Below are 16165 nucleotides of genomic sequence, written 5' to 3' on the forward strand. Positions count from 1 at the left end.
AACTCCAAATCCGTGGAAATGATAAGTTGATGACCAACCAAGCTGTTTTGAAAGTAGAACCATACCTGGAACATAATTACATCTCTAAATCAACTCGTATAAAAAGAAAAATATGATAGGCTGGTATTAATTCTAACTCCATAGATTTATTGCTGAAACACTACCATTCTTTTTTTTTTTTTTTATAACCGTGACATCGCACACCAAAACGATAATCCTGGAGCCCACTGAACATCCTGCAAAAAAAAAAAAACCGCTTGAATTTTTTCGACAGGTAACATAAAGGATCGAACCCGGGCACATTTACAAAAATATGATAATTGCAATTGCCCACAACATGTTAGGCCCTCCATTCTTTTTGGTTTTCTCAGTGGGCGTTCTAATGTTGGTCCAAAGAAACCCGAAAAAGATTAGAACCCATGGCTCACTTGAGAATCCATCTAAAAAACCCGAGAAAGAATCTTTAAGTGTTAAGGAATATGTGAAGGATACACGCGTACTCTCTCTCTCTCTCGTAAGGTCGTTCATCAAGAAAGTTGTAAAAAAATATATTAAAATAATTTTTTTATTTTATATTACCATATCAAAATAATTAAAAAAATATTAATTTAATATATTTTTATAGCAAAAATATTTTTAAAATGTATTAAAACATAATTATAAATATAGCGTTGAATAGTCATTTATTAGTTAGATAGTCGATGCTACACCGTGGATTTACTTTTTATTTTCCATAAAAATATCAAAAAAATCTAAAATTTAAGTTTGTTTGGTTTAACTGCAGGATAAAAAAAAATTGAATCCGGACACCGAATCCTAGTAATAATCCAAGAGAATTGTTTACCATCCTTGAATCCTAACACATAGTCCATGATAATTGGGTTCTAAAATAGGACCCATTAACTTTGAATCTTGAAGCAGGACTCAGTGAACTGATTCATGACGCAGGAAGCAGGTGAAAGCAGTGAGTTGAGCAAGTCTTGTCAACAATGCTTCATTGCTTCGCAAGTATTTTTTATTTAAAAAAATATGTTAATAATATTTTTTTTATTTTTAAAAAATTATTTTTAAAATTAATACATCAAAATTATTTGAAAATATCAAAAATATATTAATTCAAAATAAAATAAAAAAATTTTAATTTTTCAAAAATACTTTTGAAAAGCACTTTTAAAGACGCTCTAAATACTAACGCACTCTTCACCTCTCCACCGCCAAAACACAAAGACTTGTGGAATTCATACAGGCACGCATGAAACACTAGCGAAGCTCGCGGGCCCCGACGGTCCTTCCTAGGCCCAGTCAACCACTTACGATGACTTCATCCCTTACAAACCAGTGCCCCCTCCCGCCGATGTAAGTGTTGATGAATGTGTGAAGGATACACGCTTCCTCCCTCGTAAGTTTATAATTTAAATTAAATTAACCTATCTAATTCGACCCAATATAGTTTATAATTTAGTAACATGATTTTTTTCTTAAAATACGCTAGCAGCCCTTAAATTTTGTTTTTTTTAATACGGGGAAAAATCAACTAGCCTACAGCGAACCGCATGCCACCTAATATATTAGGTCGAAGGAATCTGCGATGTCTTGTCTCCAAATCTGATTGAAAATTGAGCACCTACAGTTTCCTATTGAATTTGAATTCAGAAAAAGGCCACTTTGAATGCTCACTTTCAAACTCTTCTAATGACTCATAATATTTCAGAAACGTTTTGAACAAGCTCCATGGCTATTCTTGTTTGTCTAGTAAAGTAAGGTGGCTGAGGAATTTTGCTTTCGAGCTCCATGGATTGCTTTCAACCTCGAGAAATTGATGTGATCCATTTCTATGGATCCCTTTCAAAGTCCAGATAAATATTTTGTTTTTATGTTTTCCATTCTAGAAAGGCAACCAAGCTCGAATATTTTTTTGTTTACGTGATCAATATGTCTCGCTTTCCCTACCTTGTTATTACACAGAGTAGGTTTTAGTCTTTCCATGGATGTAAAAATTGGGCAACATCATCATTCTCTTTGCACGCCCGTTTTCAACAAAAGAAAAAGTAAAAACAATCGAGTGCATCTTTATGAAAAATATATATATATATATATATACAGGTAGTGGGGATAAAAAGAAAAAAGAAAAAAAGAGAAGGAGATGAAAAGGGGGGCACGTTTTCGAATAGACCTAAACGGGGTCATCGTCTCTATAGGAATATTTGACCAGGATGACCTAGCAAATTGATGGACCCCGGCTACACTCAAACGCAGGGGGTTTTAAGATATTGGATGTGGATTTCTTGAATCGTTGAGTTTGAATCTTGTTTTAGTCGGTAACAAATTAACCATAACTCCCTTCAAATCAAATTAATTTTGAATGGAAATGAAAATCTAAAATTAATCTAGGTTAGCATACATAAACTGAACTATAAATATATTATCTACAACCTTGAAAGGTATAGCTTAACTGATCAGGTATTGAGTTTACTTTTCAAAGATTACCAGTTTGAGTGATCCTACAAACATCAGAATCGCTGAAAGCTTATATGGTCATTAATTTCAGAATATGTAAAATTAATCGAGGTACGCACAAGCTGATCTGGACATTCATGTTAATATATATATATATATATATATATATGAAAAAAGATAGTAGTGTGTGAAAGGCTGGAAGCTCAAACTCAAGAAGAAGAGGAGTTATTTGGCAATTGTATTTCTATCTCTTGTTATAATCTATAATTGTTAACTTTGACTGGGACTCGGTGGATAAGATTTCGCTTTCGTTGTCTTAATTTTCCACAATCATCAATCACCCTCCTAGAAAGAAAGCTTACCTTCCCCTTTATCATCATCACTCCTCCCCGCCGCCACCAGTATCGCCTCCCTTCACTGTTATTAATTACCATTAATGAGTCGTGTTACTAGTCGATCATAGCTGGAAAAAAAACAAAATAGGTAGACAGCCACCAGTTGTGCACCTTTATTTTTTTAAGGTTATCGAAACCTCACCAGACAGTGCTTGTATTCCTCGAAAGTAATTGGAGGCATCTGGATATAGGTTGTACCTGTGTATGCCAGGAATTGGTTAAATTTTTTCTAATATATAAAGAAATGTTAAAGCAGTATTATATGAGATGAGAATAATTTTATATAAAAAAAATTACAAAGCAATGTCAAGAATAAAATTAAAAAATTTTATTTTTTAAACAATAACAACTAATAAAAAAACTTGAGTCAACATAGGTTAACTTGATCAACTTACCATCCACTATATTATCAAACCGATATAAAAAAAGATTTAAAAAAAAAACCTAGCAAAAAAAGACCAAAGTTACATAAAAAAACACGAGAAAAAAACAAGTTACACTGGGTTAACTTGACTAACTCACACTTAAGATGACTCCACATAAAAAAAAATTGAAAAAAAAATCATAAAGCTTCAAGGTTAATAATTTAATGTCAGATGATAAAATTTTTTTAAAAAATCAATTTCATAAAAAAATGTAAAGAAAAAAAATCAAGTCACTTCAAGTTAATTCAACTAACTTGCTACATGTAATAGAAGATAAGGACAGACTCATAAAAATAAAAGTGAAATAAATAATGAAGCTCAATGCCCAATAACTTGATGTCAAATGATAAAATAAATAAAAAATTAATACAAGACCTAAAAAAATATCTAACTTAAACAAGGCTAATATTCAAAACTAATGATTTAGGTCATAGGATCAAAATTACCCTATAAAAAAACAAACACAAAAAAAATAACACCAATGATAAAAAAAATTAAAAACAAAATAAATAGTAATTAAAACAATGAGGATCAAATCTGATATAAAACCCATATGAAAAAAATAATTAAGGATTAGATTGAAAAACAAAATAAATCAAGAAAATAATAATAAAAAATAGCAATAAAAAAATTAAAAACCATAATTTAATAAAGATATTAAATGTCAATGGAAAAAATAAAAAGTAAATAAATTAAGAAAATGATAAGAAGATAGCAACCAAAAAAACAAGGACTAAAATTAAATGAAAAAATTAAAATAAATAAAATAACTAGGAATGAAAATAAAAAAAAATAAATACAAAAAAAATAAAAAAAAATCAAAAGAATAAAGATTAATTTAGATAAAAAAAAATAAATGAAATAAAATATTTAGGATTAAAATAAAAAAAACCTTCAAAAAAATAGTAAATATAAAATAAATAATAATAAAAAAATAACAACTAAAATTAATAGAAATAAAAACCGAGTATACAATCAGTTTTTGAAAGGGCTGTCATTAATTTTAAGGCCAATATAGAGGAAAAACAAAGTATCGGAGCCCGACTGCACCTATTCCAAATCCCTTTCTTAAACAGCTTCCACCGATCATACATGTTATGCAAATCCTGAAAGGATCAATATGCCTCAAATTGCTTGCCCACCAATGAAAAAGAGTTTAATGATTAGGTTAAGCAGAGACATAAATTCACAAATAATGTGTATATACGATACAAAGCAAAAAAGCATATATATAAATGCATTACAAGTAAAAATGGATTCATAATCAAGTTGGTATTTACATTAAAGGGAAACGACTGCCGTTTTACTTTTCTGATAAGCAATTCCCAACATAGCACATGAAGTATTTACATCAGCAGCAGCAGCCGCCGCCCATGATTAATCTTCTTCTTTCACTTTTTTCTCCGATGACGAGGAGTTAGACGAAGAGAATCGGAACGCTGCCTGTATAATCTTCTTCTTGACTGGCCACCGTGCCGGCGGAAGATCAGCAAAGGACGAGGAGGGGTGGCCGTGGCCCTTGGTCGGCCAGGGGACCTGCTTGTTTGGACCACTCATGTCCTCTCTGTCTATGAGTGTTTTTAATTGTCTCCAGTGTGAAGGACAGGGTTAATTTTGATGGACACACACGCACACTTGTATCTAAAAAGTTACACCTTCCTTCCAATTTAGAAAGAAACTTTAGAGTGGGTTTGGAACGAAACCGCGTTTCCACAAAATTAATTAATTTTTATTAAAATTTAATATAATTTATATATTTTGAATCATTTTGATGTATTGATGTTAAAAATAATTTTTTAAAAATAAAAAAAAATTATTTGCATATATTTCAATATAAAAAATTATTTGAAAAATAATCGTTATCACTCTACCAAACATACTCTTAAGTCTTAACGTAACAGTTAAGGTTTGGAATTTCCATGAATCTCTTGATTTTTTCAAGAAAATATTCCTTCCTAATATCATTAGGTACACCATGGATTGAAAATAGTTTTGGAATTGAAATATTGGTAGTTTTTTTAAATATTTTTTTATTTAAAAATTGTTATTTATATTTTTTTCTTCCTTTTTATGTAGTTTGAGAATACTGCTGGTTGTGATTTTATTTGAAAACAGCTGTCTTTTATCTTTTCCCTTTTACAAAAATAAATAAACACGTTATTTGAGTGCGCTTGGAAAAGTCTTTCGTTTCGCTATCTAAGATTCATGGTGTGACTGCATTAATTTTGAAAGTGTATCTGATTTAAACCTGCTAACAACCATTTTGTAGGGGTGTACATTACACTATAAAGATAATGAATTTTTATGTTACAAATTCACACAATTACAACAATTATTCTAGTTATTATTATTTTTGTATGGCATTGCAATTCAATTATACTTAAAAAAAATAATTTTTTAGTTTTAGTTATTTTTTTATTTTTAATACACTAATATAAAAAAATATTTTTTAAAAAAAATATTTAGATACCCGGCCCAGTTGGCACCCTAAATAATTAATTAATTGTGTAAATATTATAGGAGTAGAGGCCATAAAATCAAACAAGACGAGTGGCCCGACTGGGGACCTCTGGCCTTTGCAGGTCAGGTGGGGGAGCAGGTGGTGGTCCAATGTCCATGACTCCATGTAGCTAGGTTGCAGGGGCTTGCTGGTAAATTTCAAAAAAACCATTTTGAGTTTGGGCACGGTCGAACCGCTTGCCGAGCCATTTGGGTTGCCGCTTGGTGCGGCGGTTCGGTCCTGGCCCAAACGGCGTGGCTGTGGCGGTTAGATTTACAAGCATCATGATTATAAACCGGAGACCCTTGGCCTTGCATGGTTAGGTGATGCACAATCCTAGACCATGAACCAAGGTTCAAGCTCTGGTAGCAGCAGCACTGGCAACAGAATATCATATAAAGAACATCAAGATCTTGCTCATCCAGTAAGGAAAGATTATAACCCTTGCTTTTCTTTTTTGATTAAGATCGGAGAGACATCAAATTCAAAAAGAAAGAAAGAAAAGCAACCAAAATCTAGGATCGGAAGACAAACCAGATCGTAATCAAAGAGAAAATGTAAACGATCTAGTTTGCGTTTTCCCTTTGTAGCTAGCAAAAGCCATGGAAAAACACCTAAAATTTTAAAAATTCACACAGTGCGAGCAAGGGCTTCTCAATCATCGAGAGAACAAGGAGCGCACCCACCCCTTTCCTCCCATAAATCCAAAGCCTTCACTTTTTGCCTGGTGAGGAGCTTGATGACCAAGAGAAACTACTCTTGAGTAGATTGTTCTTGGTTTCCCCCCTTGACTTCGGGAGGCTAGCAAAGCTAGAGAAGGAGATGCCAGGTGGCTTGCTTGGATAACTCATTTCTTCATAGGGTCGTCGTCCCGGACCAGAGGATGTCTTGCTTGGTTCGCTCATTTCTTCGCTCTCTACTTTCCTCTCCTTCTGAGTGCTGCAAGAGAGTAATGGACTGAGGAGGGCAATTATATGAGCAGAAAAGTTTGGCTAAAAAAAAAAAAACATATATCTATAAGGAAAGGACCGAGTGGCTGCATGAAATCTAAAAGAGCCGACTTTTATTTAATGCCAGATTGGCGGTAGATTGTCCAGATCGTTGACGTCAACGGGGAAACGTAAGATAATTAGGGTCCGTTTGGTGTCCAAAATCTTGGATGCACACGAAGGAGCATTTTTAGAAATGAGACTACTTTACTTCTTGTGCTTTACTTAGGAATAAAAAAAAAATAACATAAAAAATAATATCCAGATCTCATGAATCTTTTTTTAGATTCTTCAAATTTTTAAACTTTTGGCTGAATTATTTACCTAGTTTAGATTTCAAATTAAATTATGTAAAAATTATAAAAACAACACTAGTGAAACTATCAAACTCACGCATCAGTCCATTGATAGCCTGCCTTCTTCTCGATCAAGTTTCAAATACCCAGAAAAACTCCACTTTCGACTCTATGGGGTTTCTTTTTTTCCCAGCTCCGCTGTAGTAAGGATCATCAGCCCTTTGAATAAGCTAGGGATTGATTATTGATAGCTTTCTTTTACTATCTTCTGACTGATTAATAATTAAAGAACCATTCCAAGAGAGTAAACGAGAGGAAGGGCCGGGGAGTAAAAGTAGCACCGGGTTTTCACCGGAGTCGAGCACAATCGCAAAAATCAATGTGGGAATAGCGGTCAATTTCAGATAAGGTTTTTTTATTTATTTGTTATTATTATTTATAGCACGTGATTCGGTTTTAGGCCGTGCTTGGATCTAAAGTCTAAACCATTTTCTTTTGATGATGATGAGCTCAGACAAGTAGCAAGCTTGACACGATTGTCAATTGAAATATAATATACAACTCGGCTGGCGGCGTATAAGGATAGAAAGAAGAAGAGTTGCTTGTTTGATAGTATGATTATGATTATTTTTTAAATAAATTTTTGTATTAAAATATATATTAATAATATTTTTTTATTTTTTAAAAATTATTTTTTAATATCAGTACATTAAATTAATTTAAAAATATTAAAAATATATTAATTTAAAGTTAATAAAAAATTTTAAATTTTTTTTAAAAATACTTTTAAAATAGAAAAATAAATAGGAGGAAAATGAAACTTGGAGTTGGAGCCATAGTAATTTTGCTTAGCCGTGGAGTCTTCCATCGGAAAATGTGGCGTAGAACTGTATTTAAATTTGATTTATGTGGAAGATTATCCATGCATATATCATCCTATCTCCTCGCTAAAGAAGAGGAAAGATGGATGGAATATTGAAAATGCAGAGTTATTTTCATTTTCCAACTCGCTATGCACAATAATGAGTGTAAGCCCTCGTAAAACTCAAGGGTAAGATTCTTAATTCATGGACATGTGGAGAAAAAGCAACCCTAATATCTAAGTTATTAATTATAAGAAAACAAAATAGAAACAAAAAGCTGTGCATGATGAATCATAAGAGAATTACTACGACCTAAAAATGTAAAAAACAACACACCATTAAATTAAATTAAATTGGCCCTCCTTCTCAATATCTGCTTATGAAGATTTGAATGCTTGCTCTGGTCAAAGGAGGGGCTTGCAGCCGGCCGGTACTCCGGGAATAACCTCCCTGTATTGTACCTCACACCACAAGCGTTACACAGTGTTTTCGGACCCAGCGGGCCAATCCTCCATTGCGGCGTTTTGTCAATTTGACAGTGGGTGCAAATTCTCTTTCGGAATTCATGATTTTCAAGTGCAGAAAACACCAAATCTTTCTTCCGCCACGCACGCTGCTTTAATCTCCGTTTACTCCTAGGTTTCTTTTTAGTTGTACCAGATTTAAAATCTCTCGATGGAGTAGTTTCTATCTCCTCTTTGGATTTTCCCAAAAAATCCCCAAAATCCTCCAAGAACCTTAACTCATTGGTTGATATAAACCCATCGAAGAAATCAGTAACACACTCTATGGGATCCTGAGGGGCGCTGAGTCCACTGCCTGTCCAATCAAAATCATCACTGACATTGCAAACATCATCGGAAGCTGGAAAAAAAAAGGTCAAGGCATATATAAAGAGAGACGCCATCGTAGAAGTTAAGTGTAACAAAAAGGCTAAGGCACATACAGAGAGGGGCAAAGGGGTGAATTAGGTTTTTAGGTTTATTTTGTATATATAGGAGAAGAAGAGAAGGGTTTTAAGTGAAGTCCATAAGTATTATGGATATTCATGAACCGCTTGAGAAATTATCTCTACGTAGGTAGACCAACCAATAAAACCTAGAACATAGTTTTCTAGCAAACACACGAAGACGGCTGTGTTCGGCAATTTTGTTTTTTACGAGGTTTTGTCCTTCAAACACTCAAACAAGATTTGGATAAAGGAAGAAATAAAGGAAATCTTCGATTTTGGTGTTTCATTCGTCTGAGAATTCAATTAAAATAAAATTCTAGTCTGTGCACAAAAAGGGTAGTCTTGAGATTCTAAGAATTTTGTGGTTTGTATCATTACCATGCATGCAATAACTTTGTTTGCCATCTTTATGCATCACTCAATTCTCAAAATTCTAATATTCTCTATAATATACTTTTAGAATTACTTGGAAACGAAAAAAAAAATATTCATCAGCCAGGGTATTAGAAATTTAATTAAAATATAAGAATATGACGACTATGAAGCTTGTGAAGAGAAATAATATAGGAAAAATATGTTGATTATGATTATAAATTCTTAATCTCATGTAATGAACTATGTAAAATTTTCTCTTAGCTCTCATTTTTTTAGTGCTGATTGTTGTTATGCATTTTTTAATGATTAAATTATGGAGTTCGATTGCAATTACTTGGATATGAGGGTAACAATGATTACAAAATGATTTTAATGTCGTCTTCAATGCATGTTCCATGCTTTCCCCCGTGATTATATTATATAAAAAAGTAATCATGTAGCTATATGTTCAGTTTATAATCATTTAATTTATGATCAATTTATTATCATAACAAAAAGACTATAAATATCTATAAAGATCCTAATATGCAAATTAAGTATATATCAAATTTATAATTAGTATTTTTAAAAATAAGGTCTAGCATGCATACTAGTCTAATAATATATTTTTAAATATATTAACACAAAAACTAAAGAAAAATACTTACTTTTCAAGATACTTTAAAATTAATCAAGTTTTATTGTTATTAAAGTTTTATTTCTTATCTGATATAAAAAATGTTTTTTCAAATGAGATTTTCAAGGTTCCAACAACACTTGATATCCTACTAAATAAGATTAATAAACTAATAAACTTAGAAGTCTCTCTCCAAGACTTAACCTAAACTTTAAATTTTGAAGATATATTAAAAAGAAAAGGACCTTTAAAAATCAGAAGAACAAGGCTGGAAACTTTAGTGAAGAAGAGATCAAATTCTGTTTAAAAAAAAAATGCACCCCAAGCAATCTTCTTTACCCCCTTGATTGAGGTTGGCCGGAGCTACGGGATCCGGCTCTATTGAGGTTTAGCATTTCAGTCTTGGGTGGCATCTCCAATGATGTTCGGCATGGTGTCAACTTGATCTCGCCGTGAAAGCTTCAGGGTAGACCAACGGAAGAGAAGGCGTCAGGACAGACAAAATCAGGCCTAAAAGCTTACAGAAAAGAGCACTAATGGCCCCCTTTCGGAAAGAATTTGTATTTTACCATTTTCCCCTTTTTCTATCTTCTATTGTTTTTCATGTAACTGGGAAGACTAGCGAGACGGACTCATCAACAAAGGGGAGAAAGGAAATAGATTCAAGAAATACCTTAGCCACTCCCTAATAAGAGAGAAGGTGGCAGCTATATAGAGCTCCATTGCTGCGCTTGAATGCCCGGCCCTGCAGCAAAGGAAAAGTTCTTTCCCTAAATCGGGCATCCCCTGATTCGACGAGAAAGGATGACCCGATGTTTAGGCTTAGTGGTGGAGCTCAAGGGTCTTCAAGTCAAGACCTGCGATTGAGGTGAACGTCGAGGCCCACGGTCTCAAAGATTGAGGTGAATCATGAAAGCGGCGGGCCCAATGAACTCTCCCATCGTGCCCCGAAATGGAGCCCACGGTTTGATAACTCGCTCTGATTTGTCACAAACAAAGAGTTTTGATTTTAGGAATTAAAAGTTGATAGAATTTCTCTTCTAACAGTTTTGATTATCCTCTCTAAAATAAAAATTAAACCTGAATATTTTTAGATAATTTTTTAGCTGAAAAATCTATTCAAGAGTTATTGAAGAAATTATGAGGAACTGATTTGATTCTAGCATTCATGGATGTCATAATCCAATTCTGGGTTATTCCAAAAAAAAAAATTCAATTTCTTTTTCAAAAATAAAATAAAAGCTGATAATGTGGAGAAAGGAAATCGGGGAGTCAAGCTGCAATTTTGGAGGAAGTTCAAGGCCTAATTGTACTTTTTTGTGCCAAAAAATGAAGAAAAATACAAATTCAAGGTCAAATTAAATGATTATTGGATGAATTTGCATAAAAATTAAGTTCAATGACATAATTAAATTTTTAATGGGTCAATTTGATTTAATCATGGGCCAAATTAAATTTTAATTATGTTTAAGAATTAATTTGGGTCTAATTGAAGGATTAATTAAGTGCAAGGACTTAATTATACTTTAAATGAGTCAAATTAATTTTATTTGGGGCTTAATTGGTGAAAAATTAAGTTTGGGATTTAATTTGGGCTTAATTGAGAAAATCCGAATTTTAAAAGACCAAATTTAATTTTTACCTAGTTAATTAGGGTGCTAATTGCATTAAATAAAAAGGTTTAGGGTCAATTAGAGCTCAATTGAAAGAGAGAGGACTGAAATGAACTTTGACCAAACATCACTGTTCATTATCTTCTTTATTTTTTTCTGAAAAAGTTGTTCTGGTTGACTACTTTGTAGCTGCATTTAATGTACCCAACGTCCACCAAATTTGACAAATCTTATACGCAAATGATCCTCTGCATTTTTTCTACAACCCCATATGATCAAGTTGGGCTAAATGACAATATATTAGCACTGGTGACAACCTAAAGAGGCCTGCTCAATCAGCTTTTGTCTGCATATTTTATCTTCTTTATTTTTTTTCTGAAAAAGCTGGTCTGGTTGACTACTTTGCAGCTGCATTTAATGTACCTAACGTCCACAAAATTTAACAAATCGTATATGAAAATGATCCTATGCATTGTTTCTACAACCCCATTGATCAGATTGGGCTAAATGACAATATATTAGCACCGGTGACAACCTAAAAAAGCCTACTCAATCAGCTTTTGTCTGCAGATTTTCAACTCATGATACCTACTTTGAGCCAATGGTTGGGGTCCTTCCCAACTGAATCAAGGGCTGAAATTTTTCCTCAATGTAGACAAGATTGCCCGCTTCCACTGCCTATAAATAGAGGTGGATTTCATGACCTAAAAGAAGAAAAAAATCGAGTCCAAAGTCAGCCAAAAAACCAGTTTTTCTTTCGGTTTCTGCACATTTCTTCTTTCTTTCTCTCTCCACCGTGGCCTTTAGCCACCACCACCCTCATCACCGGTCTTCCCACCATCATCTATACCACAGGCAGCCAACGCAACCACCAGTCGACCACTAAGAGCCACCATCGGTTTCTCTCTCCTCGCTACAGCCCCTCCCGTGTTTTTTTCTTCTTCTTCTTTCTTCCTCTACAACAGGAAACCGACGCCATCAACGTCTCTTCCTCCAGCTCCACCGTTGCAACCACCGGCAGCACACCTTCCTCAACCAGAATAGTGACGGTAGCCATGACCCTTCAGCCAGGTAAGCCACCCTTCTTCTTCTTCTTCCCCCCTTCCCCTTCTTCTTCCTTCCCTATTGTTCCTGTGTGAACAGTAGGCGTTAATTATAATTCACGTCCTACTGTTCATGCAGGACGTGAATTATATATATGTGTGTGTGTGTGTTTATTATAATATATTTTTTAAAAAAGAATAAAAAATAAAAAATAAAAAAAAACCCCAAAATCATTTTAAAAAAATGTGATTTTCTCTTACGAACGTTGTTTGTTGACACGTCAATATTTTAGACGAGTTTCGTATTTTTAGGAACTGATGTCATTTTTTTAACGCATCTCCTATGAACGATGTTTATCAACATGTCTCTTTTTATAGAAAAGGACCGATGTCAAATAAAAAGTTTAAATACCAAACAAATATGGATTATGTCCATAAATTTTGTTTTTTTTTTGTAACTCAGACGCAATTCTCCTTTTTAGGGTTGAACGTCGATATAATTTTAGACAAATCTTATATTTTTAGGGACTGATGTCATTTTTTTAATGCGTCTCCTATTTTTAGGGACCGACGTTAACTATTTTAAAAAAGAAAATTGCAAATAAGCTCGAAATATAATTTTAGACAAGTCTTCTATTTTAGAAACTGATGTCATTTTTTTTAACGCGTCTCCTATTTTTAGGGACCGACGTTAACTATTTAAAAAAAACGAAATTGCAAATAAGCTCGAAATATAATAGCATTTAAATCAAATAAAAAACACACAAGTAATGGTAACCTTTCTTTTGAAAGGATGTTTTAAGGGTGATGTCTACCTTCCCTTAATCATAACTAACCCAGTACCTAAATCTCTGGAACCAGTGTTTAATTTGGGATTTCTAGTTCCCTCAAATTACTAGATGGTGACTCCAATAAAATTTTCATTTCCCCAATAACAATAAAAAATCTTTTTGTTAAATAAACAAAAATGATATGGAGCCGTAGCCCGACGTCGTGTATCGATAATGGACATGAAAAAACAGTGAGATGAGCTAAAAGAATAATTATTCATGAACTAAACCCAAGTTCATATTTTAGTTGAAAAAAAATATTTTTTTATAATCTAAAATATTATTTTATAATGAACCTAAAATCCAAGTTTGAAGACGCCACATGATACTTGGAAGTTGGAACTTCTTCCTTTTAAAAAACTTTGGTATCATTTGAATTTAATTTCAACTTTTCGCTAAATATATCATAAGACAAACTTATTTGGTTTCAATGTGGTGTAAAGCTTTAAAATATTTTAAGTTTTACCAAAATATTTTGACTCAGAGTTTTTTAAGATTTATTTTTTATTTACCTATAATTTATTTAAATCATATTAATATTTCATATTAAATAAATTTTAACCCAAAAAATAAACAATCCCACTTTTAATTTTACTTCAAATATGCCCATTAACCTTGTTTTAAACGTATTTTCCAACCGTAACGACTGGAACTTACCATCTGTAAGAATCTCTAAAATGACAGCTACTTTGTTAAGCAAACTTGGTGGTTTCGCTTAGGAACCTAAACCTACAGTCTCAAAAGGAAATGGAAGGTTTCATATAGCCACGAAGTAAGTACTGGACATTTGAGTTCTAAGAAGGAAGAGTTGTGTCATGATTCATGAAAGCACTTCATAACAAGTTCAAATTCAGGACTAACTGCAATGCAATCGGAGCACCAAACAGCAATAAGAACTTCAGGAGACGGCAAGAGTGCTCTGTTTTGAGCTCTGCAATGCATGATTAATTTCAATTTGAGTGCTACATCTTGAAATCTGCAATGCATTGCAGCAGAAAAACGAACTTATTCTGAGTCTTCCACGAAGAGCCCTCATGAATTCTTTCTGGTGTAAAGAGTGAGTAACTCAACTGACATTTTTTATACACCCCACAGTAGAATCGGTAAAATACTACTACAAAAACTATTAAGTTATGAATGTTTAACGAGGAGATAATTTTAGTACAATGGAACTCAAAACTTAGAGCTTAGAGCTTAGAGCTTGACTTTTCCTGCAAGCATATATGATTTGTAGTTGACAGTTCTAACCAATTCAGGCCCACCCCAAGCACTCTCAAGCTCCCTCACAACCTCTTCAGACAATAAATTCATACCTTGTTCCTTTGCTGCATTCACAGCAGAAGCTGAACTCAACAACTTCAAAAGTCTCTCAAACGACATCTCCATTGGCATGTCTAATTCCAGAGGCTGCCCCTCACAGCCTACGCCTACACTTTCAAAAGGAAATGGAAGTGTCTTGTAACACTCAAATGCATACATGGCTTTTGGGTTTTGAAAGGGGAAAGTTCCCTCGTAGAATTTCTTTAATAGAGGATCCATTTCTGGGCTAACTTGGAGGATATTGTAACTCCAAACAGCAACCACACCTCCAGGCTTCTTTAACACACGCTTGACGACAGGGTAGAACTTTTCTAGATCAAACCAATGCACAGCTGTAGCCACAACAACTAAATCAACTGAATTTTCACCCCCAATTAAGTTCACTAGTTCATCATCGGACATTGATGATGGAGAGTGAAAGTATTGAACTTGGGGATGTCGAATAGCATGCTTTAACTGCTCTTCACTTATGTCAGTTGCAATCACTTGTTTGTAATGCTCTGAGACCTGCAGTGCATTTACAAGGTTGTAAGATGCATCATTTCTATCAATTTCTATTTTTTCTAAACCAAAAAGTGATATTTCTATAGAGATAAAAAATCAGGAAGCACATTGTTTGGCTAAGTTGAACCCTTCTATAGTGATGAACCATGTATTAGGATGAAGTTCCGCATCAGAGCCAAACATTGGTAGAATCTGATTTTAGCGATTTCTTTTCAAGGAATTAAACTAACGTTAGTAATTCATGTAAAAGAAAAATAGGACAAAAGGTGATGAACTCAAGATTCAAGTGTTGATTTACATCAGAACTTCAAATTAAACCTTGTCACTTCTCAGTCATCACCATCATGAGCACTACTAGGTTTTCAGAATAATATCATCCTTGATTTACCATCATTAATTCCTCTCAAGCTAGCATTTGATAACTTGGATTGAATAAGATGGGACAACATTTGCTGCTATGTTTGGCATATATGCAAATGGAACAAGTAAAATGAGCTGCAGTTATTGTGCAACATAAAAGGGTGTTTCTAAGTGGCTGCAAAGAATCAACATAGATCAGATCTCAATATATTTAGAAAGTTTGAGGGAGAAAATACTAACATCAATAGCAGCTTGACCATTGCCTGTGCCAGCATCCCAAGCTAAAGAGTGGTCAGGGGTTAGAGAAGCCAGCATTGAAAACCATTCGCTTGGATATCTTGGCCTCGCATCCACATATATCGCTGCCTGCTTGTCAAACAAATCTGCCATCTTAATTCTTGAGGATCCTGATATAATTTCTTGTGAATGTTTTAGGTTCTGTTTGAAGGATTTGCTGAATTTATAAGAAAAAACTCATCCTTCTTTTCTTCTGATATATTTAATGTTTAAAGAGATCAAATTTGACCTGCATTGTAGGTAGAGTGCTGATGCATGAATCTGAATAGCAGACTAAAGAAGTGGCCCCGATTCATTCTTGGCTAGATAAAAATAAGTAATGGCCATCTC

At 33.6% G+C, this 16165-nt stretch overlaps 2 protein-coding genes across 2 annotated transcripts; both read right to left on the reverse strand.

Annotated features, from left to right (window-relative positions):
• Positions 1-8268: 8268 nt before the first annotated feature.
• On the reverse strand, positions 8269-8832 carry LOC118031891 (GATA transcription factor 14). Its single transcript, XM_035036412.1, has one exon. The coding sequence runs from the start codon at positions 8830-8832 to the stop codon at positions 8269-8271; it is 564 nt and encodes a 187-aa protein (XP_034892303.1).
• A 5515-nt stretch (positions 8833-14347) lies between these two features.
• LOC118030617 (uncharacterized) lies at positions 14348-16118 on the reverse strand. Its single transcript, XM_035034796.2, has 2 exons — positions 15779-16118; positions 14348-15181 (listed from the first exon to the last, which is right to left on the reverse strand). Exons 1-2 carry the CDS (start codon positions 15926-15928, stop codon positions 14549-14551), a joined length of 783 nt encoding a protein of 260 aa, XP_034890687.1. The 5' UTR covers positions 15929-16118; the 3' UTR covers positions 14348-14548.
• Between the last annotated feature and the right edge of the window lie 47 nt (positions 16119-16165).

The sequence above is a fragment of the Populus alba genome, chromosome 5 (assembly GCF_005239225.2).
Source record: "Populus alba chromosome 5, ASM523922v2, whole genome shotgun sequence".
NCBI lineage: Eukaryota > Viridiplantae > Streptophyta > Magnoliopsida > Malpighiales > Salicaceae > Populus > Populus alba.

Bases quoted from the DNA above. Each gene is read 5' to 3' on its own strand.
- LOC118031891 (XM_035036412.1), bottom strand. From the start codon at position 8,832: ATGGCGTCTCTCTTTATATATGCCTTGACCTTTTTTTTTCCAGCTTCC.
- LOC118030617 (XM_035034796.2), bottom strand. From the start codon at position 15,928: ATGGCAGATTTGTTTGACAAGCAGGCAGCGATATATGTGGATGCGAGG. The intron at 15,182-15,778 runs GTTAGTATTTTC...AATGCACTGCAG, and splicing joins ATGGTCAAGCTGCTATTGAT to GTCTCAGAGCATTACAAACA.